The 27514-nt window shown below is 42.3% G+C and overlaps 1 protein-coding gene across 2 annotated transcripts in view; it reads right to left on the bottom strand.

The window, feature by feature from the left end:
- Window positions 1-10338: 10338 nt before the first annotated feature.
- The window catches only part of CLRN1 (clarin 1), a 34284-nt gene continuing 17108 nt past the window's right edge, over window positions 10339-27514 (bottom strand). The window contains exons 2-3 of one of the 2 annotated variants that reach the window (XM_016156447.2): window positions 21390-21569; window positions 10339-10875 (exon numbers count right to left, since the gene is read on the bottom strand). In XM_016156447.2, coding sequence (XP_016011933.1) covers window positions 10610-10875; window positions 21390-21569 — 446 coding nt within the window. In that variant the 3' untranslated portion in view covers window positions 10339-10609. Of the gene's footprint in view, window positions 10899-21385; window positions 21570-27514 lie in introns of both variants that reach the window. The other variant, XM_016156446.1, reaches the window with a different exon arrangement.

The following is a 27514-nucleotide window of genomic DNA, read 5'->3' as shown; positions in this document are numbered from 1 at the left end:
AAAAAAAAAAAAAAAAAGGCACTTTTCTTTGGTTTCCAGTAGGTGGCATCTAAGCCTCTTTGATCCCTGCTTTATATAAAGCTTTAAAAATGCCTTTTTATTTTCTGATAAAATCATGCTCTCTCCTCTCAGTTTCAGTCCCTATCAGTGTTAGCAACAGTTTTGGTAGTATTTTCTCAGATTCCCCTGGGCTCTGCAGTGTTTGGTCTTGGATGGTATGGGGGGAGGGAAACTCTGGGTGACGGTTGGGAACTGTGACTTAGCCTCGGTTTTGCAACTACCACTGTTAAAAATCACCTGTTGTTTTTCTGCCATCCCACTTCTCTGCTTTCTGCCCTCATGACTGGACCCTGCCACCAGCCGTGGGGAGCTCACAGCTTTCTCACACAGGGCTGTTCAGGGAAGTCGTCATTCCTTCTCCCCTCCCCCTCCTCCTACAGGGAGCTCTGGCAGCTATGAGAGGCAGCTTCTTTATCTCTCCAAGTCCACCACCCCACACACAGGGTTATGACCTGTGGTAGCTCTTATGCACAGATCCCACGCTCAGTCATGCTGGTGTGCAGTTTGGGTGATTTTTGTTGAGTTTTAGATGTTCAGTTTATTGTTGTTCCAAGGAGAGAGATCTGGTGACGTTTCTCACTCTGCCATATTTCCAAAACGCTCTCTTTGTTTTGTTTTGTTTTGTTTTTGAAGTGTTATTTAGTCAACTGGGGTATCTGTAAATGTGATATACACAAAAACAGTTAAGCTGTGACTCCATGTCTTTTTCTCAGTTTACCTCAATGTCTTTCTCTCTAATTTCTAAAACAATGACATTGTTAGAAATTGTGAAAGAAATGTAGTTAATCATTTTAAGGCTAGAAATTAGACCTAAAGACCCCTAGAGTACAGATTAATGTAGAGGACATAGAATTACAATTTTTTAGACCAACCATGATCAGTGTTTTGGGGGTACCTACTAAACTCACATCTTGTGTGAGGATTTCCCTGCCCACCTCCACACAGACACACTCACCCATACACACTCTTCCTCTGTACCTAGCCACTTCCCACAGCCATGGCCCATCTGTCCTTCACTTCACTTGTGTGGGACAGGGATGGGCATCTGACCAAGGAGAGCTGATCCTGAGGCTGGGCTCCACCTTTCTGATTCTCCTTTCTTTCCCTGTCTCTCTGTCTCTCCCTCTGCCTCTCTCTCTCTCTCTGTCTTTTCCTGTTTCTCTCCTGCTCTTGCTCTTTCACTCTTTGCTTAAGATGTTTTGAGTGGGTTTTTGCTTCTTATAGGAAAGTCACCCTGACCAAGTTATGAAGAAAAATAGGAAGATTTTCTTTCCTTTGAGGTAAAGGATAGATGCTTAATTGATATGACAAATGAATTTTACATTATTATATAGTTACATAGTTTTTAAAAGGAAATAGTAAGCATATTTGTGAAAGGTGACCATGAAGTTTGTTTTAAAAAAGTAAAGAAAAAATCTGAAGTGACGAGTTTCCAGTTTAGTGTTAATGTGTATGGTGAAATAATACTTCGTAGGTTCTGTTTGTTGTGTTTTCCTGTGCCCTATGTTCATTTCAGTTCTTCCCCTGTACTCCACGGATCGCTGTCCAGTCTAGGCAGCTACTGGTTTGAATGTCAGATGCACTCTTACAGCATAAATTTGCTTTCGTCTTTAACCTAGCTAGAAAATTCTTAGGCCTGGAGATAGTCAGGAAGGGCAGAAGAGGTACTCCAAATTAAACCTAGAACCAACTCTGGAGCAAGTGCCATCTTTTGTCAGCACCAGAGAACATTGGGAAAACCGAATCAGTCTCCAGTTGTCCTCGTTGTCATCTAGGTGAAGCCCAAGCCGACAGCAGGGGGTAGGTCTCCCATCAATCAATCTGCAGGAGGGGCACTATTCTGGGCCCCAAAACTTTTTTTTAATTAAAGTATAGTCAACATACAATATGGTACCAGTTTTAGGTGTACAACATAAAAATTTGACATTTATATACTTCATGATGTGACATGGTAAGTCTAGTAACCACCTGTCACTGTACAAAACTATTACAATATCATTAACTGTATTCCATATACTGCCCAAGACTTTGCTCAGCCTTTGTCTGACCCAAAACTATGGAAAATCTCCTCAGGAAAGTGGAAGTGAGAGAAAATGGTAGTGTGGAAGGGAGAATGGCTGCTTGACTAAGCTGGACCAAAACTGGATAGCAATGGAAGCCTCCCTCCTGGCTTTTTCAGATACAATTAGAAACTTTATTTGGCATTATTTAATTAAATACACAGTTCTTATAGCATTTTGTGAAAATTGAGACTTTGTTGATTTTGGGGCTAATTTGTATATTAAGAAATCTCATTCTATTCCTTCGTTTTTTTTTACTGGAAAACTTTTAAAACTCTGTCTTAAATAATAAATTGAAGCCTTGAAAAGAAAGTAAGAAGGGAGAATCTTAAAGAATATTCTTCTCTGCTCTCAACCAAAGATCAAGAAAAAAATAACTTTTACTCTTCTTACATTTCCTTTTTCCAATCTTGAATGCATTACACACAGCTAGATCCATTGTAGATGCAAGATAAAACCTTCTTGAATGAATGAGAAAGGGTTTATTGTTATTTGGAAAGAATGCTGTAGTATATCAACATAAGCAAAAGTGTTTATTTATGCTTTATATAGTGCAGAAAATTCACTCTCTGATTTATTTCAGTGGTGATGGGTAATGAGGTCAGGGGCACAGACAGCAGCTCAGCGTTGATAGTAAAGGGTGCACTTGGCCTCAGGTTATACCTGGAGAGACCTAGAGAAGTTTCTCACTGGCATGAAATAGTAGAGCTATCCTGGAGAAGAGAGCCTTGTTGGCTAGGCTAAGGTAGGCTAAGCTGCAGAAACAAATAACCACCCAAACTCAGCGGTTTTACAGAAAGTCCAGTTACCACTCATGTTACATTCCAGTGCAGGTCACAAAGCCTGCCTGTTTTGTAGCCTCGCCCTCTGGATACCACGACTTCCAAGGCTGCAGTACCAGGGGTTTGCATGGGATGTTCTTCAGGACTATGAAAGTGGATCACTTCAGTATACAGTCCACCTGTCCAGACTCACTCATATGAGCCCATCTGCAAAGGAGGCTGGGAAATGTAGTTTAGCTGTGTGTATAAGAAGAAAGTGGTGGGGAGCACATGATATTGTCTGCCACAGAGAACCAGTGGAGAAAGAGTGACAGCAAAGTAGTAGGGCAAAGGGAGCACCTAAATGGCAACAAATAAAAGGGTTCACACCAGCTTCTCTTGGGGTTTCTGGCATGGGATGTGCAAGGACACCGTCCTTCTCTATGTTAAGCACACTCTTCATTATACTCAGACAAATGGAAGAATAGAAATTTAATTGCAAATCAGTGAGCTGTGGTATCCTGGAATCCATACCTCTGAGTTAGATACAATACTTTTTTTTTTTTTTTTTTGCCTAGGTGAAGTCCAAGGCAAATTGGAACCTGAGGAAATTGCCACGACAGTTGAGCAGCTTGTGTGCACTGAGACGGCATGTTTCTGCTAGGGCATGGGCTTGAATTATTTGAGCGGCCCAAACCACCTCCTCCATGTACCCCCTCATCAACCAGACTGGAGAAGAGAGAGAACAGAGACTTTTAGAAGCACCTGAGTCTCTCACTCTCTTCCAGAATTAGAGTGGACTTTTGCCGAGTGAGGGACACATCAGTCTTGCGACTTGTTCTGTTACTCACTTTCAGAGTGGGTCGAAATCCTTCAGACCAAGATTCTAACAAAGAAACAATCTTTGAAGACCCTTGCCTTTTATCATAAGGTGGCTTATAGGGAACCATACCTATTCTTCCCTCCCTGCCTCCCCGCCCCCGCCACAGCTTCACGTTTCTACACCCTTTGTCCGACCCTGTCCTTTAGGTCCTGCAGGGAACATTCTTTGGATATTTCTGACCTGGGTCATCCAGTCAGTTTCTGGCTCATTCGGACTTTCCAGATAACCCAGTAAGCTCTGGGACGTGACATTGTAGGTATGTCTGGTTATATAAGTATGTGGGGGTGGGGAAGGGAGTCTAAAAGTCTATAAATCAAAGTATCAATTTATTGAGTTTACATTATCATTTTGATAAGCAGGAAGGTGTTTCTCCAAGGGGGAATTTCATCCCAGTATCAGAGCTGCAGACCTGCCCAGGCTTTTTCTCTCTGCCTGTCAGTTTTAAGGAGCAGGCACCCTTTTCTCCAAACTGACCAGCATTGCTCTATCCCTTGTCACTCGGAGAAGAGGGCTTATCTACCCTGAACCATAAACGACTGCCACAGTAAAGGGGATTGAGAATGGGCATCTCACCAGATCAAACACCCAAGGAGCCAAATACAATAGGCTTCAAATATCTAAATAAGAGCAAGACAATTAGAAAAATGAATCAAGTGACCTGGGACTCGTCTTGAAGCAGCATTTCTATAATAACCACACTGTTTTTACCTACACTGGATCTTACTGGAAGGGGAGATGTTAAGGAAAATTGGAAGAGACGTTAAAGCTCTCTGTTCTCCTTCCCAACCCCATCCACAACTCCCTTTTCCACACCTCCTCAGTCTCTCCCTTGGTTCTTGTTCAGGTTTTGATAGGTAAATGGTTGGGACCAATATTCATTTGAATGGCAAGCCATTCTTACCTGAAGCTGGTACACCCTAACTCCTCCCGCGTAAAACCCTCCTCCCTCTACCAGAGCTGAGAGAGGGCTGCTGCTTCCCCTCCTGACAAAGGGCAGAGCTAGAGGAGAGGAAGTGCCCTAGGCTTGTGCAGTGTGTGAGCCACCAGCCAAAGGGATCAATCCTGAATGCTCCTAAAGTGACATGCGAGCAGCTCTGTGGAGGAACAGATGGGACCGTGAGAGCAAAAAACCTTTGTAAACTGTAAAGCACCTTCCTCCTCCTCATTGTAACCCACCTGGTCTGCAGTTTAGTTCTGAAGCTTCCTCCTATTCCAGTGAACACATCCTGCAAGTTCACTGCTGCAGAGTCACCCCTGGAGGACGTGGGAGCTTTCATAGCTTCTTGACATTCTTTTGTTGTGGTGCAATCAAATCCAAGACCCACAGAGCCGATTGAGATTGTGAGCCTTTATTAGCCGGCCGGCAACTGACTCTCCCCACTAGAGAATCAGCCCCAAGCTCCTAGAAGAGGCAGTTTATATAGCCACCAGCACATCCCTGAGCAGATCACCACACCCTGGTTAACAGTTGGCCATCAGCATCTCCTTGATCAGATTACCACACCCTGGTTAACAGAATCAAAAGTAAATCCTTAATGCTGGCTTACTGGAAAATTGTCCACCCATAACATTCCCCACTGGTTTTCTAGGGGAATTCAAATCATTGAAAAGTAGGTCTAGGCCTCATCTAAAGCCATACAAAGACCCCCTTGCTCTAGGACGGAGAGAATCAAGACGGTCCAGACTGGACCCTTGACAGTCTTATTTTTAGTGGGCCCTCTGTCTGACGCAGGGTCCATTGCTCTGATGTCTGTGGTGGATGCGCAGCCTTGATTCTGGTACGGTGAATCCAATGACGGCATCCAGCTACCTTGACCACGGTAGGTGTTGTGAGGATGACAGGAAAAGGTCCATCCCAGCAGGGCTCAAGAGAAGCACTCTGTACCTTTCTCACCCAGACCCAATTGCCTGGAGCCTGGTTGTGTGGCTGGACTGGATGCTGAGCAGCTGTTCTGGTGGCAGAGACCAGTTGGTGAGTCTCCTGTCGTGCGAGAGAGAGAGCTTGCAAAGATTTAAGCAGTGAAAAATTCCGAATTTCCGTTAACTTTTCCTCCCCTAACTTGGGGAGGAGAGGTGGGGGTCTTCCAAACATTATTTCATAAGGCGTGAAGCCCTTACAATAGGGTATGCACTGTGCCCTTAAAAGGGCAAATGGGAGGAGACTCACCCAGTTTTCGTCAGTTTCCAGCTTGAACTTAGTTAAGGTTTCTTTCAAGGTCCTAGTCATCCTTTCTATCTGTCCTGAACTCTGAGGCCTATAAATGCAATGCAATTTCCAATTGATCCCTAATGCCTTTGCTAGAGATTGGCTGGTCTGGGCGATGAACGCCGGGCCATTGTCGGACCCCAGTGTTATGGGCAGGCCAAATCAAGGTACTATTTCTGAGACTAATTTCTTTGAGGGTTAGGTCTTTGTCCGGATGGTTTCTCTTTTTGCTCCTTTGGTGTAGAGAAAAGGACAGACTTGGGAGTCGTCTTTGATTCTTTTCCGCTGCGGCAGTCCTTCAAATACTTGGGGGCATCAGAAACAATGTTGATCCACACATCGATATATGGAGTCTGATCAGGGTGGCCAGGATTTCCGTAGATAGTATTCCGCACCTGAAAGGCTGTCTGCAGGTTGAGTGACCCCTCTGATGGCCACCCTTTTCCAAATGTGGGCCAATCTAACTGGCAGAACCTCTGAAGGTCAAAGGGAGTGACACAGGCTCCATAGGTGTGGGCTCGGCTCCTGAAATCCTTAAAATGATTAAGGAGGTACTGAAGGGGGGTAGGATGATTCGAGGAAGAAGCTTGACTCATGTTAATAAAAACAGGCAAAGACCCCCACAAAAGCCAAATAAGCCTGGGCTAGGATCAGCTTCTGACCTAGCATCCAATCGGATGGGGCCATGGAGGCCAGATCTAAGGAAAGAATTAAAATACCACCCATCGATATATGGAGTATGCTTATGAAAGCCAAGGCAACAAGAAGGTAACAGTGCATTTTGACCAGTCTGGACAGACAAACACGATACAGACAGACAAGAACAGACTACAAGTAACACAAAACGCTAGCGTATCAGGCAGGTACTGGGTCAGGATCTGATGTCTCAGACCTGACCATACTAGGGAAGTTGTGCTGCGTCCAGCCTTCCACTAGTTCTTAGGGCCCACAGACAGGAACAGGTCTAAGCTGAGGCTTAGACGAACTCTAGGGCTTACCGGCAGACAGTTCTAAGCCGAGACTTAGATGAACTCTAGGGCTTACTGGCAGACAGGTCCAAGCCAAAACTTAGACATACCCTAGAGCTCACAGACAGACAGATACTCAGAAACCTGAATTCCTGTAATACCAAAAGTCAAGTCTAACATCTTAGACCTTGACCAAACTAGGGAAGTTTTGCTGCGTCCAGCCTTCCACTAGTTCCCCGACAGATACCCAGAAACCTGGATACCTGTAGTGCAGTCTGACTCACCGGTGAAGCTGTTCCAGATGGCTTGTGCCCAATTGTTACAGAATTGTACCTTTTGTCTGCCTGCCCTCCTGGGAGAGTCTGCCTGGTGTCTGGAGCTAAGGAATGTCTCTCAGCGGCCGTCCCCTAGACGGGGCAGGTCCTCGCCCAAGGTGGCCGGGGTCGTGGGTCTTAGAAGATCTCCCCCTTTGGAGATATTTCGCTGGGGCCTCCAAATGTTGTAGTGCGATCAAATCCAAGACCCACGGAGCCAATCGAGATGAATTGTGAGCCTTTATTAGCCGGCCGGCAACTGACTCTCCACCACTCAGGGTTAGTAGAGATCAGCCCCAAGCTTCCAGAAGAGGCAGTTTATATAGCCGCTAGCACATCCCTGAGCAGATCACCACACCCTGGTTAACAGTTGGCCATTTGCATATCCTTCATCAGATTACCCTGGTTAACAGCATCTCCTTGATCAGATTACCACACCCTGGTTAACAGAATCAGAAGTAAATATTTAATACTGGCTTACTGGAAAATTGTCCACCCATAACACTTTTCCTCCTAATAAGCATTGATATTCTTGGAGCTGAGAGGCTCTACCGACCACATGGAACCAAGGGCCCAACATGGCCTTGCGTTTGTTGCCCCCAGAACCAGCAGGGGCCCCGTGCCTTCGTGAAAATGTGAGAATGCCGCTTAGGAGGGAGGTCAGACTTAATATAATGAATGACATTCCCTGGCCTTTGAGCCCCATAGAGAGAGACAAACAAACAAACAAAAAACTGTCCTGGCCAGATCCCTCTTCTAAAGGTTACTCTTAAGCCATTGGGGACCACACATTTCATCTGTGGGAAGAGAGGGAGACAACTTAAGTGCACCCAGATTGTATCTCATTTTATTTTCATGTGTCACACAATTTACGGGACCAGTAGCCCAGCCTCTATTTCCCATAGAGGGAATATTGTTAGTTTGCCTGATAGGTTCTCATTAGATTTTCAGTTGTTGCTCAAAGTTTTCTCTCTTTACAGAACAGAGAACAACCAGAGACTCATTTTTTAAAGAAGAAAGCTTGTTTTTCGAACCTCTGGGTGAGTTGATGGGGAGGGGAGGAGGAGGAGGAGGAGATAGAGAGAGAGAGAGGTGTCAGATGATTGCTGAGAGTGTGGAAACCCTGGTCTTACTGGATCCTAGGTCAATTACTCACAGAGTGGTGATGTCGGGAGCCACTTTGAGAAGCCATTATGAGACACTGAAGAAGTCACATAGCTAAAAGCCATGGTATGGCTGATGAGTTTAGAACAATGGTCACCCTGGTTGACCACCCCGCTTTCAGCCGTGGCTGGGCTCCTAGTCATCCTTCTCCTCCTAGTCACCTTTGGCCCATGTATCCTTAATATCATACTGTCATATGTACGGAAAAGAATAGATACTATCAAACTGTTTGTACTACATAGTAGAGGATGTAATCACCTCCTCCATAATGAAGAATCTGAAATGTAACATCGCGATTAACTCGTGCTTTCTGCTTCTGTACCTATGCTTGCATCCCTTAGAGCATCCCTTAGAGCTCAAGATTGAGCTAGTTTTCAGAAGAAGGGGGGAATGAAGAACCAAAGTGACTCCATTTTGTGACGGGCCTCCATTTTAGCCAATTCCAGGAAATTACTGTGTGACCATCACTATGGGGACGCTATGGAAACGGTAGCCCCCCCCCCCCCCCCCCGCCCCCAGTCAACCTGTAAAAATGGCCCTGGAAATTCCCTTTCTACTGTTTGCTAGTTAGACCTCCCCTGCAGCTACCTGCCCACCAATGTCTGTAAAGGTCAAATTTGATTTACCAATCCTGCAACGCCAAGACCTGTCACCCCAGCCTGTGGTTTTTCCCTTTAAATATGTCCGTAAGATTAAGGAAGGGGCTCTTCTCCTGCACACTGCTTTGGCTGTGTATGGAGTTGGGTCCGAGCTAGCTCGCTAATAAACTCCCTTGTGTGATTTCATCGGCAGTTGCTTCCTTGCGGCTTGTGGGGTTCCGAATCGGGGCACAACAGCGATCCCTTGGGCTTTCCTGCCCACTCCTAGCTACCCATGCTTGCGTATTTAATCATTTCAGCGGAAGACTTTAATAACTAGGCTCTAGCTTATTATCAAACTAAACATCTTCTTCATCACAAGGCTGATCTGTGGTCTTCTAGAAATTTTCCAGGTGTATTTCCTGAATGAAAGTGGAGGGACTAGCACCTAAGGGTGCTAAGGGTATATTCTCATGTCAGCTTGTGGGCTATAAATCACCACCAGAGCAAGTTATTTCTCAGGTATACCGTCATTTGTTTCTCGTATGTTTTTCCATAAGGGAAAAACTTATTTTTTTAAAAATGAGGAGTTTCAAAATCCTTGGATGGTGCTAAGTATTGAGTGGCTGTGGTAAGTGGCCTGGCGCTGGGTTCTCTGTTATTTTCTGCTTCTTTCTGTGTGTTTTCTTGAGGCCAGTAGGTTGAAGAGAGTGGAAAGGTCAGTTCCGGCTCACCTGTGGCCTTTGATCAGTTGCAGATCAAATTTAGGGCAATTCAGGGAAAAAAATTTACCTTGCTTTGTGAGAGCCAGACCAAAACCCAGGATGACACAGTGCTGCCATCATAATCCCAGAATGTAATAGAATTTTCATATTTGGGAATTAGTGCTCAAGACACTAAACTTAGAAACAATAGCTCTAATGAGTCATTTTGCATCAAGTTTACTGGGAAAAATCATTTTTCATGATTCCTCAGTGGTCCCAGCAATTATCTCCATTGAAAGTGCTGTGTGAATGTAGTGAGATTTTACGCACAGGAGGGAAAATACCTTTTAAGCTTTGTTTCTTCTTTTTTACAAGTAGATGTTTTCACATTTTAATCAACAAAAATGAATGGTGAAAATGCACTTTAAACAAACTTTCAAAAAAAAAACTGAATTGGTATATTTTATCAATGCTCATTTAATGTCCTATCATTTTAGGAAAGTGATTCCAGCTCTGTTTTCTGGTATCTGTGGCAACAGATGTGTAGATATAGCAGAAGTGGTGTTTGTTTGTATGAACACACATTCCCCATGCTTTTCGGTTCCTCCCTGATGGAGCACATTCTGCTCATTGATAGGCCTGTGAAGTAACAATTTGTCCATTTCTAGTCAACCGCTTTGACGACCAAGGGGAAGCAATTTCCCCGCAAGTAATAAAGCCTCCCAAAGCTTTTCTTCTGCACCCCCCCCCCATTTTCCAGCCTGTACCCTTAGTACGTAATTTGTAAACATTATCACCAAGAGTTTGGGTGCTTTAATTGGGGTATCCAAATGGATGGACAAAATTAACCATGTCCAAGTGACCAAAGCAAGTCCATTCATTCTTTTGGAAAATTACAGACATGTTTGCCTTCAGTACATTAGATCTGCGGCCACATTCGTTGTCTCCGAGTCTTTAGATTTTACAAAAGGGAACTGAAATCCAGCCAGTCGTATCAGGAGCCCATTCAAAAAATGAACAAAGAAGCAAATGAAAACGACCCAGAACGAGGTGGTGTATTTTTCACTTTGCGTTTTGTAGGCATAAGTCCCTTCTTTATAATTTGCAATTTTTTCTGAGAGGTGGTGGATTTTCACTTCAGAGGCAAACAAAATCATGACAAGACAACCACAGGAGCCTGCAACAGAAGGAACAAACAATCTGTTGGGACAAATATTTCCTGATTGTAAGGAACAGAGAAAAGAGTCAATATTCAAACTAAAGAAAGCCTTTTACCATCATCCTCATTTGCATTCTTCTGCGAAAATACACCATTTCAAATTAGTAATCATGAGCCTGATTCTCCACCAAGTAGGTGGTAGTGTCTGGGTTAAATTCTGAGTGAGAAAACTTGGTGGGGGGTAGGATCGAACTGATCTTTCAAATACTGGGAGGTGCTCCTCTTTGCGTGATGAGAAGGCTGAATTGCTAGGCACCTTAAAAGCACAATGATAGAATAAGGCTACAAAGCAGCCACTGCTATGATGTGGCTTCAAGAGAACAGATTTCTCTAAACGAATTTCTCAAAATACTTCATAGGTCACTCAGGATAAATGCCAGTCATATAACTGCCTTGTGGAAGGCCCTAGGGCTTCCTTTAGAGCAAGGGCCCCCACCCCTAGGCTGTGGACCAGTACAGGTCCTGTTAGGAACCTGGCACACAGCAGGAGGTGAGCAGCGGGTGAGCAAGTGAAGCTTCATCTGTATTCGCAGCCTCGCTCCCCAGAGCCTCAGCTCCACCTCAGATCATCGGGCATTAGACTCTCATAGGAGCGCCAGTCCCTGGTGCCAAAAAGCTTGGGGACTGCTGCCTTAGAGAATTATATAACTCTTCCTCCACCTCCAGCTCCCGCCTGGGCACAGCTGCCCACAGGAGCCTCTGAGCAAAGGGAGCTATGGACAAAGTGCCGAGGCAGAGAGTATTTGTTCTCCTTTTTTGTAACAGAACTCAGGATGGCCATGCGGCTGCCTTGAACATAGGTTACTTTGGCTGGGGGTGGCTGGGACGTGGGGGCAGGAAAGCCTCCTTGAAGTATGCTGTATTAGGGGCCTGCCTCACTTTTCCGTTTCTTCTTCCTGAAGCTGAAATATGAATGCAATGAATGGAGCTCCAGGGGATATTTTGGACCAGGTGGCCTCAGAAATGGAAGCCACACACTATGGATAAACAAGAAAGGAAGAATCTGGATCCCAGGTAGCTGGGGCCACCAGATCAACCCTGGACTTTAGGTTTCCACGTGAGGAAAAATATGTTTGGTTTAATCCACTTTTGTTATGTTTCCCCTCATTTATCACTCATTAGCATAGCCTAATCTAAGCTTAGCTGGTGCAGCTGTGATCTGGGTGAGACCTCTGCAGGGTAGGGGCGTCTGTGCTGATTGGTGCCTGGAAAGTGCAACAGGCCCCCCCCCCCCCCCCCCCCCCCCCCCCCGCCTAGAGAAGAGAATGGAGCCCCTTGGGCAGGTGAAAGGCACAGGGGCAGAAGCAGGCGGCAAGCGGGGCAGGGTCTGGAGCACAGTGGGTGACAAGGACTCCCAGGGCTTCCACAGCTAATGTTGTATCCCAGGCCACCACAAAGGGGTGCCAGTTAATAGGAAACTTGCTGAGGTGGTTTTCTGACTTAGGTCCAACCAATTTGGGTTCATAACCTGATTTTATCACTTGCTGTATGAAATTAGGAAGTTTTAATCACCAAATCTCGATTTCCTCATCTATAAAATGTGGATAATAGAGATAATGCATGATTGCATTTGGCATTAGAATTGACATATATAAATGCTTACTCACTGGTAGCTGTTCCTATGGTTTTTATGTATTCTTTTCTTCTCTTAAGTGCTTACCATAATCCCCTACCCCACGACACACTAAGAAGACCTGACTACGTCAGGTAGGCAACTCAGAAGAACGTATTGCAGTGCCTTGTTCATCCGAATATCCTCCCAATAGGTTTATGACTCCTTTAGGAGGGGTAAGTGCTTGTTGTTCTTCAATTGTAGTTCATTCAAGTACTGTGGGAGCAGCAATATCATGGCTTAATTTCTCATTCATTAATTCATTCATTCATTTACTCAGTTAGATTTATTACATGCCAAGTACAGGGATAGTGATGGAGATTTAAACATTAAAGAAAATGCATATTTTTTCTGCTCTATCGAAGAGTGTGATCAGGCAGGGAACACAGATAAAACAATGATAAACCAATCTCAGCAAGTAATAGTAAAGGAGGTACAGGTTGCTATTACTGAGGAGTGGGAGGCATCACAAAGGCTCCTCTGAAGGAGCTGCAGGAAAAGTTAATCCAGCAAAGGGAGGCTGGATTGTGAGGGGAGCTACCATGCAAACAGCGCTTTCCATTCCTTTCTTATAGGCCAAGTTTGGTTTGGGGTGGAGGTAGAGACTGGGTCATGTGGGGTGGGGAATGGGGGAGAGCAGAAAATGGGAAATCACATTTCCTCATTAGAATTTCACCTAGCACTGGCCCCATCAGCTTGATCGTCATTGTAATACATCCCCAAATAATCAAACAATATAATTTTATTGAAACTTTACTTCTTGCCAGCCTCAGAACAGTAGTTGAGAATATCTCTTTGTGAAATTTGTCAGCTTATTTTTGTATTCTGAGCTCAAATACGGAGCTCTCCCCTGGCAAAACGGTATTAGTCCTTTATTGTTAGATCCAACAACAACAACAAAAAAGCTGCAAATGCTGTTTGCTCTTTATCTTTTTACTTGAAAATTGTGGAGAAAACACCATTGCTTTTACCATGAGAGCCTTCTTTGTCTGAGGGGATGGTGAATTTCAGACGAAAGCAAACACTATTTCCTTAGTGTTTGAAAGGAAAATTCAAGCCTGGTTTCCTTTTCAGGTTGTTAAATATTTTAAAGGTATTACTTTGTTAAGGAGACAGTGTTGTAGTGAGCCTGCATTTCAGATTCCTAAAGTAAAAGTTTCTTGGGGTATCCGAAACTCTCAGCCTTTTGCCAGAGCTAATATTTTAAGTTCACAAGCTTTCAAATCAGCATGAGTTGTCTAATAGTTGAGAGGAATGTCCAAGATTTCACTCTGGATTCTCGGCTTGGCCATGGTGTCAACTCGGTTATTTCAGAGTCAGAGCTCAGAAACTCAGCCCACGTCTCTGCCAACACTGCTAAGAGATTGAAGGGAAACAACTCAGTGTGAATTTGGGATAGTTTTGCTTTTCCGTCGATGGCTCTAAAAGAGATATGAGACCAAGGATAATTATTTATGACTTAAGGACCAAAAGATACACATGGAAATTTTCTTTCAGTGGCTTGACTGCTAAGGACTTGGAGAAAGGTGCGTACAGGGCAGAGGGACAAGTAAAGCAAACTAATACCTGTGAGTGTATTTTTAGATTGCAGTGGAAAGCAATTTGGTCATGTGTTTCAAGGAGCAGGTGTGAATGAAGGGTTAACACAGTTAGGTTGAGCCTTTTTTTCTTCATCTTCTATAATGGTGAATTGAAGAGCCCATGTCTAACTTGAGCTTTACACACATCATATTAGTGAGAACAGTTATTTGTGCAAAGAATAAATTGTCTAAAAATACAATCTTTTCTAATTCAAATTGATTTTCAGAAAAGGAGAATGTCATTTGTTATCAGCAAATACACAGAGCTGCTTCCATTTTATTCACTCAACTATTATTTACTGGGTGCTCACTGCACTGTTCTGGGAACTAGGGATACAGCACTGAACAAAACAGACAGAAATCTCTATCTTTGTGGAGATCTCAGTGGTGGAGACAGCAGAGAGAGAGGCCATAACCAGATAAGTACAACCTATAGTTTATTGGAGTATGATATGCACTAAAGAGAATAAAACAAAGCAGGGAGGGAGGATGGCTTGGGAGAGGCCTCCCCCCCCTCCCCCGCCTCCCCAGAGAAGACGACCTTTTCATGCCCCTTGAAGGAAGTCAGAGAGTGGGAAGGTAGATATTTGAGAAGAGTATTTCAGGCTGAGGAAGCAGCAAGTGCAAAGGAACCCAGCGGTGAGAGCGGAGAGAGGAAGGGAGCCAGGCAGAGAGGAGTAAGAGGTGGGTCGTGTGTGGGTTTCTGGAGTGGGCCCGTCAAGGGGTGCTTTGGAGGTTGTAGCAAGGATTTAGGTTTTTACTCTAAATGAAACAGAAGGGAAGACACACATGTACATTCTGAGTAGGGAAGGACTCTCTTAACAATTGTGAAAGACCGAGATTGAGCATCTACTTGCACAAGGTCACAGCTGGGCGCTTTGCATAGTGAGTGAACAGTCCTTCTATTGCAACCTCAATGTGAGTGACCCGGAGCACAAGTCTCTCACTACACTTCTGCCCCTTCAGCTGCTGCCCACATATCAAAACAAAATTCCTTGCCTGTTGATTGCCATCATGGGCTGGCTAATATTATTTCCTTTTTCCTACTGTGGCTTCCTTTCTAAAGCCTATGCTGAGAAACTAGTAGAATATTTTCATTGCTGACTGTTTCTACTACAAGTCCTTGCTTGCCCTTCCTCAGGCTCTGTGGCTTTGATGCTGGGACATCTCTGTATCTCTTTCTCAGACTTCGAGCAAAAGCTTCTTCATAAGGAATCAAGTGAAACAAGTTACAGACAGTTTTTTACCACCAGTTGCGAAATAATGTGCCCTAGGTATTTTACAGAGGCCAGGACATTGTTGACACTAAAACTGATATATAATGTAAGCATTCTATTTTTGTACTGCTCTTTATTTTCCTATCTTTGTGTTTCATATATGACTATGCTAATTTATGTTCCCTACCGCAATTGTAATTATCATAATTCATTAGACCCATATTAGGAGCATCTCCCTTTTAAAGGAAGGCAGTCATTTATTCATTTGCCTTATTTGGCATAGCTCATAACATAATGCTTTATGTAAGAGAAGACATAATCAATGCAATTTTCAAAAAGCCCATATTTTGGAGTTTTTCATCACCTCCAAAAGACTTGAGCCAATATATTTTGTATTATCCTCAGAAAGTATTCACTGAACTGTCTAGAATGTTCTACCACTGATCATGCAAGTCTTCTACCTAGCCTTCTCTCTTTTACATGCAGATCTTGGACTTTACCTTCAACCTGGAAACTTCTAGAATGGAATATGTAAAGATACACACTCATATATCAATGCTCCAGTGTGAATCTGTGAATCCAGTTGCTTCTATACCCAGTTCCGTCTTTTTCAGCTCCCTCTCTTTCTCCATCTCCATCACTCTCTCTTTCCCCTGCTAATTATAAACGCAAGGGAAGTGTGTTATGTATTATTTTCCCTATTCCGCCTACCCCTGCCACCTTTCCTCCCTTCTCATTGACTCTTTCACAAAGCTCACTGTTGACCAGTACTCTTTTCACACCCACTCCTGCAAGCCTCTGGGACACCGCAGTCTCCTTCCTTCCGCTCTGGACACCAGTGTCCTCTGCTGGCTCCTCTTCCTCAACCCAAAATTAACTGATGGTGCTCTTCGGAGACTGGCCCTGGGCCAATTTTTCTCTATCTACATTCTGTCCCTAGTTGATTTCATCCATTGTCATTGCTTTAAATAATATCTATATCCTGACAATTCCTAAATTTATATATTTCATCTAGAACTTTTCTCTGAGCTTCAGACTCATATATCCCACTGTCTACTTGACATATTCACTTGCAAATTTCACGGGATCTCAAACTTGACATGTCCCAAATAGAACACCTGATTCCTAGTGCTAAGGTCCTCTCTCCACCTCTTTATTGCCCTAAACTCTAAGCCTATTGCTCCATTGTCTTATTCATCTTGGTTAATGCCACCACTGTCTACGAATTGCTTAAGCTGCTGGTGAAATGTTTTCAAACTACTTTCAAAATGTTTTTAGCGCATTCATCTCTCTTCATCTCCAATGCAACAGCCTAGTCTTTCACCAGACATTTCTTAGAAGATAAATCAACTATCCAACATCTTAAAGTCTTTCACAAGCTTCTCATTGCAATTAGAATCAATTCTAAAAGGCTTACCATGTGTTTGAAGTTCTGACATTAACATTAGCTGGCATCAAACTGATCTCTAACCTATTTTTTTTTCCATTTCCCTCTCACGGCCTAAGCCCTGACCCCATGGGCGTACTTTCAGCTCCTACAGGAAGCCAACCTCTTTCCCGAGAGTCCTCACATGTGTTTTCTCCTCAACTTGGGAAGTTCTCTGAGGGGCTTCAGCTCCTTTGTATCTTAGAACTCACCTATTTGGAGTAGCCTTTGCTGACCACCGTATCAAAACCCATCTCCTTTTTTCCTTTATTCTCTATCATAGCAGCCTGTTAATCACCCTAATTATAATTATTGTGATCTTTAATATTTGCATACACTTTTGTTTGATTCTCTCACTATATTGTAGGCTCAGCAAAGGCAGAACTGTGTGCCCGATTCATTGTGGTTTCACAAAGTGCCTGTTATAATGGTTGGCACATAGTGAATAAATGAAATGTATGACTTGTATCAGTGGTTCTCAACACTGGTTACCCATTAGAATTACCTGAGAATGCCTTAAAAAAATACCAGTGCCCAGGCTCCACTCTCAGAGACTCCAGTTTAATCAGTGTGGTATGGGACCTGGCATCAGCATTCTTAGAAAGCTTTTCAAGTGATTTTAATGTATGGTTCGAGAAGAGGATAACTGCCCAAAAGGAACTGCAGGGGACCATTAAGATATTACTAAAATCCTAACTAGGGGAACGATTTCTCAGAGTTTGTTTATAATTGACAGGGCGAGAAGGAGCAAACTGCCTTGCATGGGTTTCAAGGAACAATGATAGCAGTCAGAAATGTTACACGAAGAAGGCTGAGGAATATGATGAGCCAGACTGGAGGTCGTGAGAAGTGGAAGGAATGTCTGGTCCAGAAGGGCCCTGGTATAAGCACCCAGTGGGAACTGAAACCATTAGTGGCCTAATCCAAAGCATTCGTTCCTCTCTTTTCTACCTCAGGGTGTGGTGTGCACCTCAGCTGTAAACACAAAGAGGTGGCCCTCACAGCATTGTGATGCTGGGCAGTGCGGAAGGTCCAAGGTAGATGACAAGAGCACATCTTTTCCCTTCCCTTTGCCCTGTCTTCCTGCCTCAGGACAACAAGCCTTCATCCCCATCTGACAGGGAAGTAGACAGCTGAAGAAGTGGCCCTAGAATGACATCAGCACAAGGAAAGTCATAATCCAGGGGGTGAGCAGGAGAGAGAGATAAGGTCAAAGAGGGAGTTTTCTCTGCTGCCTGTGAGGAAGCCACCTGGGCAGAGAAACAGCGAAGGAAACCCAGTGCAAGATCGCTGTCCCCAGGGGAGTCGCTAATGGAATGTGACTCACATTGGAACTAACACTTCTGCCTGGGAGCCCGTGACTTGTCATGTGACTTACCCGCTCACATTTAGAGTGTTTGTGATAAGGCCCGTAAAACCCCCACCCATCCACATTTGGGGTTTAAAGCTGGGGTCTCCATGAAGATTACAACTTCAGGCAAATATTCCAAACTCCAGGGGGTTCTGGGTACTGTCCGTTGATTGAAGGGGAATGAGGTAATCTGTGATTTGATGGTGACCTGTTTATCCCCAAAGGTCACAAACTGTCAGTTTGTCTGACCCTCAAACATGTTTTATTGTCCTGCACAGTTTTAAAAAAAATATATGTTGAAATTTTCGGTATTCAGAAATAAAGATTTGGGGCTTAGAAAAACAGATAATCAGGGAACACTATGCCTTTATCTTCTGCGAGACAGAGGTCTGCAGCTGTGTCCTGCTTTCCTTTTCTCCCCCTCTCTTCCTTCCCTCACCCACAAATCTTTATTGAGCCTTGCTTTTGCAACAAGTTCAAAGATAAATAAGATACAGGGTAAACACAAGTCCTGTGTGTTTCCACATACATTTTGTGCTCAGATGTTCTTTGCATTAGACTTCGCCAAAGGCTGAGATAAGATCTGGGACATGGATTAAATTCTGCATTCTCTGAGTCACCTTGCTTTTCAAATACTGTTAGTTCGGTTGTCCATTATAATTTGTCTTCCAAATGGGCTGTTCTTCTGAATTTCATTCAGAAGCTGGCATGTGAGATGTCTGTGCCAGTTAATAAGCTGTTGTGTTTCAGCTTCAAACCAACTCTTCTTTTCTCTGCTTTGTGATGCTAGGTCAAGACTCCCCAGACTCTAATTCTGCCTTGTCAGCTGCTTCCCATTAGGCTCTGCCAACAGAGAGCCCAGGAGAGGGGAGACAGGGCAGGGCAGGAGAGTCTGAGCCTTCTGCTTTGCCACGGGAACAGTACTTCTCAGCAGCAGCAGTTGTGAATTCCCAGAGCCACCTCATGGTGTCCTGTCACAGTGCCATCTCCTCTGTAGTCTGAGCCCTAGGACCTGGGACTTTTCCTTAAGCTTCTAGGTTCTGCTAACCCCAGACTCTTCCCATGGTTCTCTAAGTCCTGGGGATGGTCGCTGCTTTACAAAGTTAATCATCTATGAGTTACCTCAGGGTCTCCTGGTTAATGAATTCCCTATAACCCTGGTTCTCAGACTTGAGCTTCAAAATCACCTGAAGGGCTCTTGAAACAGATTGCCCGGCCCCATGCTCGAAGTTTCTAATTTCGTAGATCTAGAGTGGGGCCTTGGAATTTGCTTTTCTGTCAAGTTCCCAAGTATGCAGATGCTACTGGTCTGGGGACCCCACTTGAAGAACCACTGCTGAGCATTACATTCTCTGATAAAATAGTGTGCATTCTGTTTTCTGGCTAACTTGATTGAGTCAATGAACGGTGGTGGGAAGTCGTGGTAACACCCACTTCTAACCTGGGCCTTCCCATGAGATCAAATCACTGTATGTGTCTGTCTGTCCACACCCCGTACCTGTACTCTTGCTCCTCTGCCCTGACTGCAAAGCCCTTGGCTTTCCTGTACGATATTCCATCCCATCTCTCTCTGGCTCACACGCCACCACTTCTGTGGGTCTGCTTTGCTAATTGCAAACCCTTTGAATCCTGATTTCTCTGACCTGTTCCATACTAAGTGACCAGGTTAACATTTCCTTCTGGACTTTTTCAAGTTCACAATACATGTTGAATTGTTTACTGTGTGTAGAGCCTCATGCTGGATGCTTTTGCTAGAGATAAAAAGAGGAGAAAGACTTAGAGTCTGCCTTCATAGGGTAATTGAGAATGGTATCATTTGCTTGTTAAAGATCTAGAAAAAATATTAGCAGAACCCTCAATAGAGAGACAACTACTTTGGTTGGGTGAATCATTTGATTAGCAAGATGTGGATGGGATTAAAAAGTGTGCTCAAGCAATAATGGCTAGAAGCTTGACTACCTTCTAAGACAAGTGAGTCCTTGTTAACTGCCAGGCTTGTTTTATAGAGGGGGTGCTAGGCAAGTTTGTGGCTGGAGTTGAATTATGCCAAGGGAAGGGAGTGGTGTCAAGAGGAGGAAGGGGCCTGGGGCTTGTTGACAGTTAGAGGACAAGTTTAGTGGAAAATGAAGCAGAAGAAAATGGAGACTTCCAATACAATGTTTGCTGGTGTGAGTGGTGATCTCTCTCATCTCTCCATGAAATCATTAATAAAGCTACTTGCTTATTGGGAATAGAAAAATGTATTATTGAGTCTTTTACAAGTTTGCAGTGAGATAAAATCATGAGACATCCTATAGAAAAATGGCTACATATAAGTATATACGTGTGTGTGTGTGTGTGTGTGTGTGTGTGTGTGTGTGTGTGATCTTGTTTCTCCTCAGAAATATAGCCTAAACACTCTGTGGCCCTGTCTGGATTTTATAGGCTTTTCCATCAGTCCTGGTTATGAGTAGCACATGTTTATTAATGAACTATCCAGATTGACCTACCATTAGACTACACAAAGTGCCTACAGGCTTGAATATGGCAACTCATATGTGGGTGGAACACTGGCCCTTTGCTTTTTCTTAATGGTTTCTATTTATCTTTTTTTGGTAAGTAAATACATATTATTGAACATTTGTAAATATTTGAAAGTATGAGAAAAAATGAAAATCATCCATAATTTTACTGCTCAGAGGTAACTACTACCAACAGAATGGTGTGTCTGTGCCTGTCTCTCTCTAGATAGATAGATAGATGATAGATAGATAGATAGATAGATAGATAGATAGATGATAGATATAGATAGATGAAAGAGAGATAGATAGATAGATAGATACATCTACATATATGAGTGTTTCATTTCTGTATATATTTATATATAGAAGTTATGTATAGATAGCTATAAATATAGAAGCTATGTATGTATATTCTTTCTCTCTCTCTATGTATATATGCAACTAGGTCCATGTTCATAAAATCTTATATACTGCTTTTTTTCACTTAGCTTTTTGTTACAAGCATTTATGCCTTGTCTATACCTCCTTCGAAAATATAATTTAATGTCAGCATCATATTCACATAGACTACCATAGCATATTTATTGAATTCCCTACTGTTTAGATAATTATATTTTTCTCCACTATCATTTGTAATATCATTTGTAATGCTACTCCATTATTATTTATAATGCTACTGTGAACATTTATGTATATATACTGTAACTTTATATTTGGATAGACCTGTATTTTGACACACTAAAATGACACACAAATTTTCTTCCCAGGTAGAATGTTGTACTTACATGAAATGAAGCTCAGAAGATACAACCCTAGTGGACCATGCAGAGTTTCAAAAGGCTTGCCAAAAGCATTGTACATGAAGAAGGCTGTCCCCACCATAGTTAAGACAATAAGGATCATGGAGAAGAGAATGACATTGACGTGGATACTCACTGGGATTGCTTTGAGCAAATCTGGGAAAACTGAAAATAAAACAAAGATTAGAAGAAATTTAATTAGCAGTCATCTGCTAGTGTAAATTTAAAAATTAAATCCCTCTTTTAATTTCAAAAATCACTAAAATCCTTCAGATGAACCATCTCACTTACTAACAAGAGATTTATAAAAAGATTTAAATATTGGATTATTTTATAGAACTCACAAGTAAAAACTAACGAAGGGGAGACTCAAGGGATTTTTTTTTTTTTCCTGCCATTGGTCATATGTAATTACTTAAACAAGTGCTGGCTTTATAACCAAAAATTGTACATATTCATGACCAAACTTTTAATGATATTTCTCAGTCATCATTTAAAATATATATATATATATATCCTCGTTTATAATGACATTTTCAGTTTTGTGACCTCTGGGAGTGTTCAAATGTCAAGAAGTTTTTATATTTCTTTTGCTACAAAAAAAAAAATTGTTTCTAGTTTGTACCGACTTTTAAAAATGGGATATTTGCAGTCAACTTTAATATTTTAATGCAGCCCAAGCTGTGGGAAAATAATTTCTGGTGACACATGAAATATTTTCCATTTAGAAAACAGGCCAAATCTATTTCTAGATTCTGTGTTCAGGGTAAGTTTTCTTGTTTGCAGAGGAAATAAAATGCTTTATAAATGTAGAGCTTCTCTTATCTGGCGAGGCATCAGCAAATCTGGCAAAACCAATCTGGGAAAGTTTGGTTCCGTCCATTTTATTTTCTCAAACATTTATCAAGTGTTTGATTTGTTTACTGAGCATCTACAATGTGCCAGACATTGTTCTGAGTGCTGAAAGTAGAGCCATAAAAGAAGATAGACAAGGTCCCTCTTATCTTGTAGAGCTTATAACCTAATGGGGGTAGATAGCTAATAACAAGTAAACAAAGAAGCAAGTGTGAGAGTTTAATGCCAAAGATGGCCGCCATCAATTTCTTCCCTCCTTTATGCAGAAGTCACCTTCCCTTTAAGAGGTAGAAGTTATTTCTTGATCCCCTTGAACCTGGGGTGGCCTATGACTGTTTGACCATCCGGAGAATATGGCAGCAGAGTACACCATACCAGTTCCAGGCCTACCTTATAAGAGAACCAGCAGTGTTTACGTCTTTACTTCTGAAGGCTTGAGCTGCCATGAGGGAAATCCCAGCTACTCTGCTGGAGCAAGAGGCCACCCGCGGGAGCACCAGGTATGGAAGGGAAGAGTGTTGGACGTCCAGCCCATCAAAGTCTCCAGAAGACATTAATCCCAGCTACTATTTAACTGCCACAGAAATGGAGACTGAGTGAAGAACTGTCCAGCTGAACTAATAAAATTTGTTTTAAACCCTTCAGCTTGCGGGGATTATTATGCAGTAATGGCAATAAGGTATGCTCAGATGGTGATACTTCCATGGAGAAATAAAACAGAGTAACGAGATTGGGAGTGGATTGGGGTGGTCAGGAAAGTGACACCTGAGCTGACAGCTGATTGTTAAGAAGGAAGTGGCTGGATAAAGATCTGGGATAAGCTTTCCAAGGAAAAGGAACACAGCTGGGGCAGGAGTGAGTAGCAAATAAGGGGAAGTGGAAGCGAATTGCTATACTGGGGGAAGATAGTCATCCCTGCTAGATCCTGGCCTCTTGACCATGTTTAGGAGTTTGCTTTTAATTCTGAATTCATTTGGAAGCCACTGAGCATGGGGTGGGAGTGGGGGTTAAGCAGAAGAGTGACACAACCTCTATGATGTAAAAACATCTGGCCACTACTCTGGCCACTGAGTAGTGAGTATAAGGGGAAGGGGGGAGACCTAGCTAGGGTGGGAGTGATACATACAGTGACAAGAGACAGGGCCTAGCTTAAGGGGCTAGCAGCAGAGGTGGTGAAAGGCTGTAAAATTTAGAATGTATTGTGGGATAGAAGACAGGACTTGTTGAAAGAAAGGAGCCAAGGGTAGCACCTAGTTTTGGGGCCTGAGCAACTGAATAAATGGTGATGCTATTAACTGAGATAGAAGTGGAAGGAGCAGGTTTGGGCACAGGAGAGAGAAGTGATGCAAAAGTTCTGTTTTAGATAGTTTACATTTGAGTTACATTCAAGACCTCCAAGAAGAGACGTCGACTAGGACTTATCTGTCTGGAGGTCCAGGGAGAAGCAGGGGTATGTTATGAGGTGAGACTAGGGTGAGGAAAGCAAGGTATAGGGTGTAAAACTCAAGAAGACAGTCACTTTCTGGGGCCAACCCTGCACTTGCAAAGCCTGAGAGTGAATGTCTCCTTGATTTTTATGTCCTAGCTGCCTCAGTGGCCTCTAGGTACTAAAAGCCATGGAATGGATATCACCTATGGAGAAGCTGCAGTTAGAGGAGAGGAGGGTCAGGAAGATGTTCTGGGGATCTCCCATGTTTTCCCACACAGAAGGGAGGAGAAGTCCACCAAGGAGAGGAGAAGGAGAGCTTATGAGTTAGAAACAAATCCATGAGTGGGACAGTGGAGAAGTCGAGGTAAGACAATGTTTCAAGGAGGAGAAAGTGGTCAGCCATGAAAATGCATGTCTTATAGCCACAACACTCCTGACCATGTGTCAGAAAGGGACCAGGTAAGAGAGTTGCATTAGGTCAGAACAAACCCTTCACCGCTGCTGGATACAACTAAATAATATGTCTATACATAAAATATGCTTAGTACTATTAGGGAGCACCCTCTTCATGAATACAGATAAGGTCGTTTGTATCCTGATGGTGTTCACTCAGGGTCCTTACTCAGGAGTCATGGGCAGGTCATTTGAATGCTGAGTTTTAGTTGCATTATAGTTCCTTTATCGGCTCACAATAAGAGAAATGCACATTATAAATCTGTGAGATACCATTTCTCACAAATTATATTTACAAAGATCAAAACATTTAGTGATATGCTGGTTCACTAGGGTCTAGGGAAATGGGGACCCTTGTGCATTTTTCTTGAGAGTGTAAGTTGGTACAACTTCCTTAGAGGCAGTTGGCAATACCTATAAAGCATTAAAATGCACATATCCTTTAGCTCAGCACTTTTATTTCAAAGATTTCATCCTGTGAATATTTTTGCACATTAATCCAATAAAATACTGCAAATATATTCATTGCAGCATTTTTTTTAAATAGGTTAGAAACAACTTACATGTACATCAGTATAGCATCCATACAATAGAACATTAGTCAATGATTACAAATGATGAAGCTAATCTATAAGAACAAATGTGGAATTATCAAAATATGATGTTAGATGAAAAAAACACAAACTAAACAAAGAGAAATGTGCATCATTCTTTCATTTAGGGATAACCCAAAGGGAGAACATATCTAATAACAACTAATTATTTAAATACTTTACTTACCTGATTTAATTCTCTCAACAACCCAATAAGTAAGCACTATTATTAGTCCTACTTATCAGAGGAGAAAACTAGGGCTCAGAGGTCATATAACAAGCCTAAGATTTATATGTAGTAAAACCAAACTTCCTCAAAGAGCAATGGACTTAGTAAGCAGTGGAGGAGAGATTCGAACTCACATTCCTACTCTTAACCATCAGCCTGCATCAGCCTCAGGGGCAGGCATGCTTGTGTAGGGAGAAATTATTTCTAAACGTTTATGAGGGAAACTGGTAACACTACTTCTGGGGAGGGAAACTGAGGGATATTGCATTATCCCTTTAGGACTATTTGTAATAAATAAATAAATAAATAAATAAATATAATTAGTGCCCTGCATGCATTATCTATTTAATAAATAATTTTTAAAATCCATGAAGACATAAAATATTCCTGTGACTATTCTAGATTAAAAGAGACTTGAGACATATTCACCAAATGCAACGTCTGGATATTAAACAAACATTTATAAGAGACATTTTGAGTTAACCAGGAAAAATTGAATGTGGACTGGGTATTAGATGATATTATACAATTATTATTGATTTTGTTGCTTATGTTAATGGTATTGTGGTTCCGTTTTTTTTAAGTCCTTATCAATTAGAAATGGCATGAGTGGATATGAATGGAGAGACAGAAGAGAGAAGAGAGGACAGAAGAGAAGGGCGGGTAGGGACGGAGCGCGGAGGAGAGAGAGAGAGAGAGGAGAAACATCCTCAGCTCTATTGGAAGTTTGGGGTAGTGGCAATGTGGCTGCTGAAGCTCGCAGGTGCTGAGCTCTGGCCACCAGTGATTGCACTGTCCACTCTGCCGGTGTTCTGGGGGTGCAGAGTGAACCAGCTAGTCTTGTACCACAATTTCCTGCCCTTTGGAGCTTCTAGCTGCTGAGATGGTACAATCAATCCAACCTGCTATTCTTTCACTAAGTCAACTGTTGACCTGGTTTTTACTAGCAGCTACAAAAAAATCTCTTTCCTCCTATTTCCCCACCTGTTAAAGAGGTGGCAACCTCTTCATCTTCGATAGGGTAGCTAGCTAAGTGAAGTCTGTCTGAAAATTGAAGATTGTTACCAAATGGAAACAAATGCAGAAATAAGTTGCACTGATTTGCCTCCTGGAAAGAAAAGCCAGAAACTAAAATAAATTGTCACGGGGAGCATTTTAATTCTTATGAAGTCTCTTAAAATTTCCACTCTTGTGAGAAAGTTACCCAGCTGGGCACTAATTACTGCATGTTATACTTACATTCTATCAAGTTTAATTTTTGATGAAAATTCTGAATCCGTAATGATCATCTAGAACTCTGGTAAGAGCCCACCATTTTCTGAACCACACTAATATGACTTTTCCTTGAATGAAGCTGAGAGAAACCCATTTAAATAAATATTAGAAGGTGTCACTTTAATGGTATTGGATATTATATATCTAGGAGGTAGATTTGTTTAACCTTTCTGTCCTTTTTGGTTTAGGATTACAACACAGAAAAAGGATTTGAACATTTTGATCTGCGGACGGGTCATCATTAATTCAGCAAGTCACTTCTGGCCTCCAGAAATTATTCAATTAGCTGTTGACAAGTGAAATGGAGTTATTTCTTAAAATGGGCAGCTGACGCTACATTAGTAGCACAGGGTAGGGCTGTACATTCAGAATTACTCTCCCTCTCTCTCATTCTCTTATGACTGATTCCTTCCACTTTGTTTGCAAGACAGTGTGTCTAGGTCTCTTCATCCTTAAACCACCCCAATCCCCTAACTGGCCTTCTTTTCTCTCCATTATTTCATGACCCAGCTTCTTCAAAAAGCAATATACAAGTAATAATATTAAGAAGAATGACAATAGCCAATAATCATGTAGCATTTTCTATGTTCCAGGTACTTTATATACATAGTGCATAAATGGAAATATCAAATTCTTACAACAATGTAAAGAAGGTACTATTCTATCCTCAATGTATATATTTTTAAATATTAAGGCTCAGAGAAGTTGAGTAACTTACCTAAAGTCACACAGTATCACTGCTGCCTTTCTTTTAATTTATTCTCATTCTTAAGATTAAAGTAAAATTAACACGGTAAAAAATTCTCTTTTTGCAGCAGTTTTGACAAATTCATACAATCAAGTAACTACTACCACAATTAAGAAATAGAACAATTCCATCGTTCAAAAACTTTCCGTTTCCGCTTTTATAGTCACCCTGTCCCTCACCCTCAGCTCCTGTATGTGTGACTTTATAAGAAACTGCCAAGTATTTTCCAAAGTGGCTGTAACAGTTCACCCTCCCACCAACAATGTATAAGAGTCTCATTTGTTCCTCATTCTTGCTGGCATTTGGCAGGTTTTTAAAAACTGTAACCATTTAATAGATGTGTAGTTGATCTTATTAGAGTTTTTATTTGCATTTGCCAAATGACTAATGTTGAGCATCTTTTCTGTGAGATTCTTTGCCTTCCACATTTTTTTTTTTTTTGGCAAAGTGTCTGTTCATATCTTTTGTGCATTTTTTATTGGATTGTATTACTATCATTATTGAGTTTTGAGAATACTTTAAGCATGT

Source organism: Rousettus aegyptiacus, unplaced genomic scaffold (assembly GCF_014176215.1).
Source record: "Rousettus aegyptiacus isolate mRouAeg1 unplaced genomic scaffold, mRouAeg1.p scaffold_m13_p_4, whole genome shotgun sequence".
Classification (NCBI taxonomy): Eukaryota; Metazoa; Chordata; class Mammalia; order Chiroptera; family Pteropodidae; genus Rousettus; species Rousettus aegyptiacus.
The sequence above is the reverse complement of the archived record's forward strand: the minus strand, read 5'-3'. Positions and strand labels throughout refer to the sequence as shown.